The following is a 14,212-nucleotide window of genomic DNA, read 5'->3' as shown; positions in this document are numbered from 1 at the left end:
GGCTTCTTTACTTTGCTGCCCACTATGGAGGAGTTAGGGCAGGGCAGGAAACAATCCTATAGGGATGTGATAAAAATTCCATTGTTTTTTTCTTGTTTCAGTGAAGCTGGTAGAGGAGTCAGATTAGCTTTTCCTGATTCAGTATTCCAGGTTTACTGCCCAGGCATGGTTGGCCTGATTCCAGGGAGACCCTGTGTCAGATCCTAGAATGGGATCATGTGGCTACCATTGTCACTCACATGTTTGTTTGGTTTTTTAAATTTCACCTTTAACCTGTGTGTGTGTGTGTGTGTGTGTGTGTGTGTGTGAGAGAGAGAGAGAGAGAGAGAGAGAGATTTGTGGTCAGAGCACATGCTGAGGTTGCAGGTTTGATTCCTCGTGGTTGGGATGAATGCGGTAAGCAATGATGTTTCTCTCCCTCTTCCTTTCTCTCTCTCTAAAATAATAAAAACATATTAAAAATACTTTAAAAAAAAGAATCTTACTCTTTTTACTGCTCAAACATCCCTTCCTCTATTTATTATTTTCAAAAGGCTTAATTTTATCCTTTTAAAATACCATAGTAATTATTTTATAGCACATATGTATAAGATTTGCTAAATATTTTTCAAATTATGTTTTTATATTGTTTTCATATATTGACTTACTGTGGGTTCATTTTTATTCTTATTGAAGAATATACTTTATTAGTACACTGGGGATCTCTAGGTCCTCAACCTTCTTATTTGCATATTTAATAATGCTGTACTTTGGACGAGAAACCAAGATGGCGGCATAGGTAAGCACCTAAACTGCTGCCTCGCACAATAATTTCAAAACTACAACTAAAAGACAGAATGGACACCATCCAGAACCACAGGAAAGCTGGCTGAGTGAAAATTCTACAACTAGAAGGAAAGAGAAAAGCTCACAGAGAATTGGAGGTATGGCAAAGGGTCTTTGTGTGCGCAGAGAGGAAGGGCGGCTGAGAGCCTGGCTGAATTTCTCTGGCAGAAGGGGGAAGGAAGCCCCCGACCACACTGAACCCCAGTTCTGACTGCACTGAACCCCAGTTCCGGGCGAGCCCCTGGGCACCCACACTCTTACAGGGGGAGTCTGTACTCTCGGGCGGAGACTTGGGAGCTGGGGAAGGCAGAAGTCTGAAGGCGCGCGCGTGCCAGTGCGCACAAAGGCTGTGGAGGTTGCCACAGGCTTTCCCTAGTGGAAGGGAGTCGGAGGCTCCTGACTGCACTGAGCCCCAGTTCTGACTGCACTGGACCCCAGTTCCAGGCAAGCCCTTGGGGACCCATGCTCTTGTGGGGGGAATCTGGACTCTCGGGCGGAGACTCGGGAGCCAGGGAAGGCGGAGGACTGAAGGCACGTGCGTGCCCATGCACACAAAGGCTGCGGAGGTTGCCACAGGCTTTCCCTAGTGGAAGGGAGTCGGAGGCTCCTGACTACACTGGGCCCCAGTTCTGACTGCACTGAACCCCAGTTCCAGGCGAGCCCCTGGGGACCCATGCTCTTGTGGGGGGAGTCTGGTCTCTCGGGCGGAGACTTGGGAGCCGGGGTAGGCAGAGGTCTGAAGGTGCGCACGTGCACGCAAGGGCAAGGCTGACGGGAAGCCAAGACTGAGACTCCACCCCATCCAAGCTGAGCACAGAGGCTATTGCAATTTGGCAAGTCTAATCCTATAATGCTGTCTCTAGCACCAAATTTCTCCCAGCATAGACACAGCTGATCCTTACAGCCAACTGGCCTGGAGGTCAACTCTTCCCAGTGATACCAACAACAATCAAGACTTAATTACAACAAGGCTGTACACACAGTCCACAAAGGGGTGCACCAAGAGTGCCCACCTCAGGTTAACTGGGGAGGCAGACCCACTGGGCCATATTGGAAACCTAGCACACAAATCTACCTTACCAACTCAGGGAAGCAGTGAAAATGCAGCGTCAAAGAATCAGATCACAAACGAAAGAAATGGAGGAAAACAAACGACTGGATATAGAATTCAAAACCATGGTTATAAGGCTTTTCAAGAATATCCTAGAAAAGGCCGATAAATATAACGAGACCCTAGAAGATATGAAAAAGGACCAACTAGAAATTAAACATACACTGACTGAAATAAAAAATATTATACAGAGACCCAAAAACAGACAAGAGGAACACAAAAATCAAGTCAAAGAATTGAAATACAAAGAAGCAAAAAACACTCAACTGAAAAAGCAAAAAGCAAAAAAAAAATCCAAAAAGTTGAAGATAGTGTAAGAAGACTCTGGGACAACTTCAAGCGTACCAACATCAGAATTATGGGGGTGCCAGAAGAAGAGATAGAGCAAGATACTGAAAACCTATTTGAAGAAATAATGACCGAAAACTTCCCCCACCTGGTGAAAGAAATAGACTTACAAGTCCAGGAAGCGCACAGAACCCCAAACAAAAGGAATCCAAAGAGGACCACACCAAGACACATCATAATTAAAATGCCAAGAGCAAAAGACAAAGAGAGAATATTAAAAGCAGCAAGAGAAAAACAGTTAGTTACCTACATGGGAGCACCCATACGACTGTCAGCTGATTTCTCAGCAGAAACTATGCAGGCCAGATGGGAGTGGCAAGAAATTTTCAATGTGATGAATAGCAAGAACCTACAACCAAGATTACTCTACCCAGCAAAGCTATCATTCAGAATTGAAGGGCAGATAAAGAGCTTCACAGATAAGAAAAAGCTGAAGGAGTTCATCACCACCAAACCAGTATTATATGAAATGCTGAAAGGTATTCTTAAAGAAGAGGAAGAAGAAAAAAGTAAAGATAAAAATTATGAACAACAAATACATATCTATCAACAAGTGAACCTAAAAATCAAGTGAATTAAAAACCTGAGGAACAGAATAATCTGGTGAATATAATAGAATCAGGGGCATAGAAAGGGAGTGGACTGATAATTCTCAGGGGTAAAGGGGTATGGGGGGTTCATGAAGAGACTGGATAAAAATCATACACCTATGGATGAGGACAGTGGGGGGGAGGTAAGGGCAGAAGGTGGGGTGGGAACTGGGTGGAGGGGAGCTATGGGGGGAAAAAGGAGAAACAATTGTAATAATCTGAATAAAGATTTATTAAAATAAAAAAAATAAATAAAAAAATAAAGTTACACCAAAATAAATAAATAAATAAATAAATTATAGTTGCCATTCAAGAAAAAAATAATGCTGTACTTTGCCCTAATTCATTCAGGATTATTCTCGACAACATAAAAATTTAGAACAGCATTCTACTCCTCTTAGCACATTAAAGATAGTAGCTTATTGTCTTCAGACCCTTTCCTGCTGTTGAGAAGTCACTTTCAGTTGAATTGTTGTTCCTGTAAATATAATTGTATTTTACCTTTGATAACTTTTACTATTTCCTCTTTTATTTTGCAAAATTTTAAAAAAACATATTTGCATTGATTTCAATGAGGAAGGGAGAGGGAGAGAGAGATAGAAACATCAAGGATGAGAGAGAATCATTGATTGGCTCCCTCCTGCACGCCCCACACTGGGGATCGAGCTTGAAACCCTAGGTGTCCTGACCAGGAATTGAACCGTGTCCTTTTGGTTCATAAGTTGTTGCTCAACCACTGAGCCATGCAGGCTGGGCTACTATTTCCTCTTAATCCTGGAAAAAGTAAATTATATAAAATAGTTGAACAAAGACTGTTTAAGAGTCAAATGAAATTATAGCTCCTATCAAATATCACAAACCTGATGAGATAATAAAGGAACTATAATGAAGCAAACAAAACAATGGATATAAAAAGAATCCACTTAAAAATCTTGGAAAGCCCCAAAAAAAAGTCATTAAATTTTTTTAAAAAATGAGGCAGATAGGATAAATTTTAACCTGTTGTCAGTCATAGAAGAACTGTACAATTAGAATATAGTTATGAAATGTCTAGAACAGTGTGAAGACAGCAAAAGAGAAAAATAGCCAAAAGGGTAATTAATTAAGAGACATAAGATAGGTTGACTGACTGCATCATTGTTTGAATAGGCATTCCAGAAAGTGTAGACACAGTGAAATTTAGAGAATGGAAGAAAGACAATAGTCAAAGAGTAGGGGGGATAAATGGTGATGGAGGGTGGTGAACACACAGTACAATATACAGATAATATATATAGAATTGTATACCTGAAACCTATATAACCTTATTAATCAATGTCACCCCATAAACATGTCAATAAAAAACATATAAAAGAATTTACATTCATTGAGAATTTATTTTTTATTTATCTTACTAGAGGCTGGATGCACGAAATTCGTGCAAGAGTAGGCCTTCCTTTTCCCGGTTGCTGGCACCAGCTTCCCTCTGGCACCTGGGACCTGGGCTTCCCTCGCAGCCCTGGCTTCATCTGGAAGGTCGGAAGGTCGTCTGGTCTAATTAGCATATTATGCTTTTATTATTATAGATTCTATTCTCATAGTATATATTTTTATTTAAAAATGTATGTCCTCTTTAGTCATGAAAAATTCTTCATTTTGCTTGAGGGTACTTTTATCTTTTTTATTGCACTCATTAAGTGGAATTGTTTTTTTGCAAGTTAAGGACTTAGGTCTATTTTTAATTTTGGAATATTTTTGGATAAATCTCTTCAAATAATGTTTCTTTACTATTATTCTTTTGCTTTAGAAATTTTATAATATCTAAGTTTAGCCTCTCAGTCTATTATTTGTGTCTCTAAACTACACTTTCAAAAGTGTATTCCTTTGTCTGCCTGTATTAAAATCTGGGTGGACTTAAATGTGACTTTCCAGTATATTACCCCTCTCTTTAATGTTAGATGTAGAAATTATTCCCTTTATTGATTAAAAAAAATTTTGTGGCTATATTCTCATTTCAACGGTTTGTAGTTAAGCTGTTTTTATACACTGTTTATGTTTTCATGGCTACATTGTTTATTTTTCTTAATGTAATAAGCATTTTAGTCAATATGCCTTTTAAAATCTATTGAAACATCCTATATTTTATGCATTTAATTGCATCTTGAATAATTCAAATTTATAATTGTTTACTTTGTTTTTCCTCTTTAACATGAAATTTGTGTGTTTTCAAATTTTCTTTTACTTGATTTTAATTTGCTTTTTCAGCCTTTTTTCTTTCCTTGTCTTGTGATTTGAGTTTTTGTTGCTCCTCACTTGGCTCTGCACCCCCTAGTGTGGAATCAGGTCCTATGACAGTGTCTCAGGCTCTGGTGGTTTAATGAGAGGGCAGCAAGCATACTGACTTCTTTATAGTCATCTTACCCAGAAGACCAGTAGCTGTTCTATACCGCCTTCTATGGCCCCAGCCCAAGTGCTTAGTTTCGAGGAACCATATTAGTACCCCGCCTCCCAAAACTTGCTTTGACTCCATCCAAACTGAGTTCCAAGTATGACTCTATGCTTTCATCCTGGGAACATGTTATCATATTTCTGATTTATTTTTGGTATGTGGAAGAATTGTCTCATTTCAAATCCTGGCTGTCTATTCGGGTTTGCAGTTTATATTTTGATCTGTAATTTTCATGTATTTCAAGTAGAAGAGAACTAAAGAACTCACCTTGAGCATAGCTCTTTACTTAAAACTAAATATACAACCAATATTGTAAGTGCAATGATAAAATTAAGTGTCACTAAGCTTCAATTTCTGGGAGAAATCAGATTAGTGTTAAATGATCTGTCTCTGTCTCTTCATAAAATTCAGGTGATTATTGCTTATAATACTTTTCAAGGAGTATCAAAGCTTTTATTTTTTAAAGGAAATCCGAGACCCTACTTTTTATGTGAAATATCCCAATTTTTAATATTGGTCAATATCTAAAGTTTTTAAATATCTCTAAATGCCACATTTGCAGATGAGCATACAGGACTGTGGGCTGGATTGAATGCATGAATTACTGATTTGTGGCTTTTGGCATAGATTCTCTCTGTATGAGCATATCATGTTTTTCCTTCTCTGCTTCTCAGCTCTGAAGTTTCTGTCCTAAGTGCAGCATTGTATTTACCTGTCAGAAGAACATGGGGAGCAACCAGACATGGATCACAGAAGTTATCCTGCTGGGCTTCCAGGTTGACCCAGAGCTTGAAGGTTTCCTCTTTGGGTTCTTTTTGCTCTTCTAGAGCCTCACCCTGATGGGAAATGGGGTGATCCTGGGGCTCATCTGTCTGGACTCCAGACTGCACACCCCCATGTACTTCTTCCTCTCAAACCTGGCCATCATTGACATGTCCTATGCCTCAAGCACTGTTCCCAAGATGCTGGCAAATCTTGTGAGGCAGAAGAAAACCATCTCCTTTGCTCCATGCATTCTTCAGACCTTCCTGTACTTGGCATTTGCTGTCACAGAGTGTATGAGTTTGGTGGTGATGTCCTATGATTGGTACATGGCCATCTGCCACCCCCTCCATTACTCTGTCATCATGAGCTGGAGAGTGTGCATAGTCCTGGCTGCTGCTTCCTGGATATTCAGCTTCCTCTTGGCTCTAGTCCACATTACTCTCATTCTGAGGCTGCCCTTTTGTGGGCCACAAAAAACCACTTTTTCTGTCAAATCATGTCAGTACTCAAATTGGCCTGTGCTGACACTAGGCTCAATCAGATTGTCCTGTTTGTGGGCTCTGTGTTTGTCTTAGTGGGGCCCCTCAGCTTGGTGCTGGTGTCCTACACACGCATCCTCTTTGCCATTCTGAGGATCCAGTCTAGGGAGGGCCGCCGAAAGGCCTTCTCCACCTGCTCCTCCCACCTCTGCGTGGTTGGGCTCTTCTTTGGCAGTGCCATCATCATGTACCTGGCCCCCAAATCCAGCCACTCTCAAGAACAAAGGAAGATTCTTTCGTTGTTTTACAGCCTTTTCAACCCTTTGCTGAATCTCCTGATCTACAGCCTGAGGAACGCAGAGGTGAAGGGAGCCCTGAGGAGACTGGGGAAGAAGAGATTACTGTGAGGGATGGCTCCGCGTATTCTGAGTGTGTGAGCTCATCCTCATGATCCTGGGACCTTGAATGCCCTTCTGAGTCTTTTAATTTAATCAACCCGGAACTCTTTGTTTTTGGGCTTCTTATAAAATGAGAAAATAAATACTCTTCTTATTTAAGCCATTGATACCAAACCTGAGATAAAGTGTGAAACAGAAAATCACAGTCTAATCCTATTCATGAAATAGATGCAAATATTTTAAAGTCTTAGTAAAATAAAATAACTTTGCATTTTGATACAGTTTTTATGCCCCCAAATGCAAGAATTATTTAACATAAAAACAAACAATAGAAAAATAACTTGTCACATTAATAGATTAAAGGATGCATGTCAGTAGGTCTAAGAAAGTTTTTGACAAAAATTAACTTTAATTATGATAAGACTCTTTTTTGTTGTTGTTAATTCTCACCCAAGGATACTTTTCCATTGATTTTTAGAGAGAGCGGAAGGGAGGGGAGAGACAGAGATAGAGAGACATCAATGTGAGAGAGACACGCACCCCAACTGTTGGTGGGGAACCTGCAGCTTAACTGGAATTGAACCTGGGACCCTTCAGTTGGCTGGTCAGTGCTCTATCCACTGAGCAAGATCAGCTAGGGCTGGTAACACTCTTCACATGCGAATATAACAAGAAGCATTTTTAAAGAGGACCTATCAAGAAAAAAAAAGAAAACCCACACAGCAGACATCATACTTAATGATGAAATGCTAACATCCTTCCCTTTAAGATAAAGAATGAGATAAGCCCTAGCCGGTTTGGATCAGTGGATAGAACGGCCGTCAGTGGACTGAAGGGTCCCGGGTTTGTACCTCACTTGCAGGCTTGATCCCCTGCCCTGGCCCTGGTCAGGGTGGGTACAGGAGGCAACCAATTGATGTGTCTATCTTACATCGATATTTCTCTTTTTCTGTCTCTCCTCCTCCCTCTCTCTAAAAATAAATGGAAAAATATCCTTGGGTGAGGATTAACAACAACAACAACAACAAAAAATAAAAAGAAAGAAAAGGAAATAAAGAATGAGATAAAGATGTACAACATTGCTTTGTTTTCAATGTTTACTAGAGATCCTAACTAATACAGTTAGACAAAAAGAAGAAATACAGGCACGTGTAAGTGCACACACACACATTTGAGAAAGAATAAACACATCGTGGTTATAAGCAAATGACATGATTATATATGTTAGAAACCAAAGGTATCTTTTGATGTATTATTGTAATTGTAAGGAATTTTAACAAGGTAGTTTATCACAAAATCAATATGAACATAGGTTATATTTTCAAATAACAATAACAAATAATTAAAAATGAAAATTTATAAAATGCAGCCATAAACAGCAGGACTTAATTTTTCAATGCTTATGAGTAAATGTAACAAAGGATGTATAAAATACTGTAAAGAGACAATTAGAAAAATGTATTGAGTCACCATGGTAACTAAGTACAAAGATATTCAATGTGAGATATGCTAGATTTTTTACTTTGGAAACACAATATTACAAACAGTCAGTCTCCTCAAATTGATTGATATATTTAATATAATCTTAATAAGTTTCCAACAATATCTCAGCAGAATGTGTGGGTTTGTGCAGAACTTGAAAGGGCCAAGGCTAGCCCAAACACTGTTAAAAAAGATAAAATATAAGGTGGAAGGATTTGCTTCCCCAGATAACAAGATGTACTATAAGGTGCCAATCAAGGGAAGTATGGTAATCATCTAGGGATTGACCAACAAACAAACTGAACAGAATATGAAGCATAGCAGTAGATTCATGTCTTCATGACCACTTGCTAGATGAAGGGTGTGGCAGTGCAAGGAAGGGCTTTGCTGGAAATGGTGCTGGCACAATTGAGTAGCCACATTCATACTCACACGTGGGAAACACAAGTCCTAGTGTATTCAAGACCCAAGTATCAGAGGCAAAACTATAAAGGTTTTAGAAGATACGAAGGGGAAGGATTTAAAAAATAATATGCAAAATTATTAGTCACAAAAGAAAACATTGATAAATTTGACTAAATTGAAATTAAGAATGTGTATTATTCAATAAAGAGCATAAAAAGGGTGAAAAGGCAAGACATAGAATCCTCTTCTACCAGACCTTCTAATTTATTAGGTCTTAAGTATTCCCTCCTCCAAGACCAGCATATTTCAGAATTCCACTTGTCACGACAAGGTGACTTTCTACCACATCACTCCAGTTTATCTTTTTACCCAAATCACTTTACAAAATAAACACACTTTAAGAGTGAAAGCAGAATAGAGATTTTTTTCCTGACCATATGATGGATGAACCATTTTCAGATGTTCTGTGGTAAAACATTCTAACATAATATTTAAAATTAATTTAAAAAAGCACAAGAAATTCTTTTGTCCGTCTTTCCCCTGTTTACAGGAGGGACAGTCTTTTCCAGAAGCCTTTCCTCTGAGCAGATTTCCCTTCTCTGCCAGTGACCAAAATTGGGCCAAATGACTATCTCTAAACCGGTCACTGACAAAAAGGATGAAATTGGAGCTTGGCTTAGATCAATCATGGCTTACTCCCCTGTGGCTCAAAGTGAGGCCCACATCCTCTGATAATTTTATTTCCTTATATGGGAAGAAAAATCAGCAGTGCTAGGTCAGCAAGGAGGGGAGCAATGGCCCACGGCAGACAAATAGCAGTATCTACTAAAATGTTTAAGTTCTGAAGCTAGCCTTTTTACATCGTGAGAAGTCAGAAATTGAAGTGTGTTAATTTCCTCATACTTTAGTTTTTAGGATCTAATTGATACTCTCTCAAGATAAGACTTAGTGTTTAAAAACCTAATGGACACAACCTCTAAATAAAATGAGAAATTATTCTTTTACCAAGGAGATTGTTTTAAGACTCTCATCTTATACCATTTAAAAAAAGGACTCTGAAGTAGAATAAGTACTTTAGTTATGTAGTAGATAGTTTTTTTTGCTATTACATTAAAAATAAATGTGCTTAGCCCTAACCAGTTTGGCTCAGTGGATAGAGCATTGGCCTGCAGACTGAAGGGTCCCAGGTTCGATTCCGGTCAAGGGCATGTACCTTGGTTGTGGGCACATTCCCAGTAGCGGGCATGCAGAAGGCAGCTGATCCGATGTTTCTCTCTCATCAATGTTTTTAACTCTCTATCCCTCTCCCTTCCTCTCTGTAAAATCAAAAAAATACATTAAAAAATAAATGTGCTTAAAAATAGCATGAATATGAACCAATTTACTAGTATATAAAAATATTTATCATGTGTTTATAATTTTCTCATATTTTTCTAAGTGCACAGAGATATGTGTGATTCCACTAACCAAATGTGAAATCATTCATCCATATGTCCTATTAGCCTTGAATATATATATATATCCATCCAGAAATCTCTGGGATATTGAGCCTTTAATCATAATGGTTTCCACAGGGTGCTTGATCAGCAGTGGCAACAAATTTGACAAGGAATCTCTATAATAGGCCAATGTTTTTTCTCACCTGACTTTCTAAGCTGGAAGAGCGTATAGATTTAATACTTATAGCTGCAAGTAATGAAGGTTACTAATTTCCCTGCTATTTTCTGGTTTGGATTCTTTGTGCCTGTTACTAACGCTTTCTGTACCTTTCAGCCCCCCTCTACCCCTCTTGGTCATCTCAGATAACATATCCATTTCTCAGGAGATTTCCATTCTTTATATAGACTGGTTACTTTCTAGCAATTCCATCTGCCTTTATCCTAAGTTGGACTCTAGTTCATTCATGTAATGTCTTCTTCTTTTTTGGCTTACTCCCTTGTTTTGGTGGAGCGCAACATACAATAGCATCGTACAGTTAAAAAAGGTGTGTCATGACAAGTTATGATGAAAACATTCATGAACACTTCTAATTTCTCATCATTGCTAATATTATTTTATCTTTCTCAACTATCCCATTGAAATTCTTTGTGCTAAGTGGACTTAAAAAATAATAATAGACTCAAGCCCTGTGAAGGAGGAATTTCTGTCTCAGAGATGGCAAAATATTAAAACTATATTTAAGTGCAGCTGAAGGTATTGCACCTAATTGTGATCTGCAAATATTTTTATCCCTAAAGGTTCATCACCAATGATGGAGCCAAGTATGCTTTGTAATATTTATTATTACTAAAATATAAAATAGTAATCAATATAAATATTAATACTCACAAGAAGTCTGACTTTTGAGAGTAAATGTTTTTGCTCTAGTGTTTCAAAGATTAGAAACAAAAAATAGAGATGACTCATGACACCTCTTTGTATCCACCGTAAGCTGTGTTAAATGATATCATATTGTCCTCATCAAAAGAAATAAAAGTGGTAATTATGCATATCTGAATGAACATGCACCAAATTATTATCCTTAGCTCTCTCTGGGTATTGATAAGTGAAATTTATTTTTTTAATAATAATTTTGTTTTGCTTGTAAAATATAGGAAAGATGAACACTATAAGAATATTAAAAGTAAAAAGAAATTATGTAAGTACCACCTTGAAGGGTGTTTTAATAAATGCATTTAGTTTACCAGAGAAGGGAGTCCAATTTTGGTCGAAAGGGCAGAAGAGGGCTCTGTGAGTGCTTTGAGAATAGACATTATGTCTGAGGTCAAATGGGTGATACAAGGATAAAACTGACTTGAAACAAAGAATGAGAATTTCAGGAGTGGGAGTAGGAGTTGAATGAAGTAGAGAGTGTGTGCTGGAGAATAATAAGGAAGTAAGAAGAGTAAGATTTTTTTAAGAAAAGAACCCTAATTTGCCTCCTCTTAAATATATTTTTTCTGCTCTCCAGTAGATTAAAATGATTGCTCTAATTTTGAAATGTTCCTTCCACCACAGTTTAAGAAGTAAGATTTATTAGAGAATTCAACTAAGATACACTTAGGAAATTAGAAAGGGCAGGACTTTACAATCATCAAACATTGAGAGAGAGAGAGAGAGAGAGAGAGAGAGAGAGAGAGAGAGAGAGAGAGAGAGAGAGATTCATTTTTCATTTTAACTGTGGGTTTTTAACCCAGGATAAATAAAAATGTGGCTCAGAAATCTGGAGATGTTTGAAATGGAGGGCAAACTAAAGAAAATTAGGGAGAGGTATATCTAAACTGCCAAGTCAAAAAAATATATGTGAGGAATGTGCAGTGATGATTTGGCAACCACATTTTCTCCATTGGGAGATAACAATTTATCTGAGATGATGTCTTAACAGGGTCCATGGGGCTCCTACTTTGAGAGATCAAGAAATCACAGCCCTTCTTCTGCCCAGCCCCCACTCCTAGAATAGAGACACTTCCGTGGGCACAAAACCACTCTAATGTGGTGGTCTCACACCAGAAAGGCTAGTCAAGGAGATCAAGGCTAGTGCCTGGCACCCCCACTCCTTGCTGAGAGCCCAGTTCCTACAATGGAGATACCACTCAGGGAGCAGTTTGCCATGGTCCCCACACCGAGCTAAAAACAGTGGCCCAGAGAATTTGACTGGAGGTAAAGTAGCCAGTCTTCAAATAGATGGTAATCTCTCCTACTGGAGCTGACTTCATTTGCGACAGATTGGAGAAATTCAAGCCTAAGGGCTCTCTCAAAAACAGCCAGAAGTTCTGGTGAAAGACAGCTGGGAAGAGATTGATAGATCCATTGGAGATACTGTACAGGCTAAACTGTTGGCTGGCTAATTTGCAGGTAAGAGCTGGAGAAAGAAGTAGCTGAGAGGCACCCTCTAGGGGTCAGAAGAAATCTCAAATACTAACTAACCAGTGGATCCCAAATTTGATTTGATCTTTCTCTTTTGCAGTATATGCCCTGGGTCATTACTGAAAACAATAGACTGATCAGCCCACAGTTAGTGTGGAGTTTAACAGCTGTGCATGGTCAGTGACTAGGCAAAGAGAACCCTGTCAAAACCACCCTCATCCCAGGATGAATGTAGGTGTACCCAAAGTTGCACTTCATGACAAGCAGCACCCTCTGATGTTATCACTTACCACTGAAGTACAGTGCAGGGGAGAATACAAGCCACTAAAATAGCCCAGCCTATTAGTAAACAAATAAATAAGTAACCAAGCAGATAACAATAAAAAGCCCCAGAAGAGACGTGGGAAGGTACAAAGACCCAGAGTTTTATCTAAAAATTTCCAGTATTTGGTTTAACAGAGGACAACTGGCTTTTATTCTTCTGCATTCTGTCTGTTGCAACATCTCATGTCATGTTGCTCTGAGCTCCACTGTGCACTCAGGAGAGAGTGAGGATGAAAAAGGCAGAAAGTGTCTAAATGTTATTGTGAAAGTAGCTTTGACCTCATAGACCAGGGGTGGGCAAACTTTTTGACTCGAGGGCCACAATGGGTTCTTAAACTGGACCGGAGGGCCGGAACAAAAGCATGGATGGAGTGTTTGTGTGAACTAATATAAATTCAAAGTAAACATCATTACATAAAAGGGTACGGTCTTTTTTTTAATTTCAATAGTTTTATTCATTTCAAACATTTTAACAAGAAGAATGTAAACACTAATTATTATAATTTGAAACTTCAAAAAATGGAGGAATCATAGCACAACAACATACCTTATATTGAAGATGGCAAAGGCAAAATAAAATTGCCTAACAAAGGAAAGGTACAAAAGCCTTTCAAATTAAACTTAAATATAATAAAATAATTTAAAACTAAAACAAATAGAAAAGAACAAAATGTGTAAACAGTAAATTAAACATTTTCTTTAGTGCAACTTCCAAATTATGCCCGGGACGTAGATGTAGATGGCAATGTAGACTGGGTTGAAAGGTTTTTGGTCTTTAAAACATCAACTTCAGTGGGAACAGTGTTGTTGGTCTCCTTTTTTAGCTAATGCATCGAAGTCTGGAGTTAGTTTTGTTGTGGCTATTCTCAGGATAGATCTGAGGTGTTCGTCAGTTAAGCTGGATCTGTGAGGGGCTTTGTTGATGTTCATGACGCTAAATGTCTGCTCACAAACATAGGTTGACCCAAACAGCACCAGTATCTTCTGTGCCATCCTCCGGATGTTTGGAAAAGTGGCTTCATGCCGAAACCGGTTTGGCTCAGTGGATAGAGCGTCGGCCTGCGGACTGAAAGGTCCCAGGTTCGATTCCGGTCAAGGGCACGTACCTTGGTTGCGGGCACATCCCCAGTAGGGGGTGTGCAGGAGGCAGCTGATCGATGTTTCTCTCTCATCGATGTTTCTAGCTCTCTATCCCTCTCCTCTCTCTTCCT

At 38.8% G+C, this 14,212-nt stretch overlaps 1 protein-coding gene across 1 annotated transcript; it reads left to right on the top strand.

Moving 5' to 3' along the window:
• Positions 1 to 6,027: 6,027 nt before the first annotated feature.
• Positions 6,028 to 6,953, top strand: LOC308246276 (olfactory receptor 2A12-like; the record flags this gene model as incomplete). The annotated part of the gene is given in 3 exon segments (XM_080664311.1): positions 6,028 to 6,126; positions 6,130 to 6,535; positions 6,538 to 6,953. Coding segments are annotated over 3 exon segments (921 nt in total).
• Positions 6,954 to 14,212: the final 7,259 nt, after the last annotated feature.

Source organism: Plecotus auritus, assembly GCF_963455305.1.
Source record: "Plecotus auritus genome assembly, chromosome: 4".
Lineage (NCBI taxonomy): Eukaryota > Metazoa > Chordata > Mammalia > Chiroptera > Vespertilionidae > Plecotus > Plecotus auritus.
Note: the sequence above shows the minus strand (reverse complement) of the source record. Positions and strands in the feature narration are given on the sequence as shown.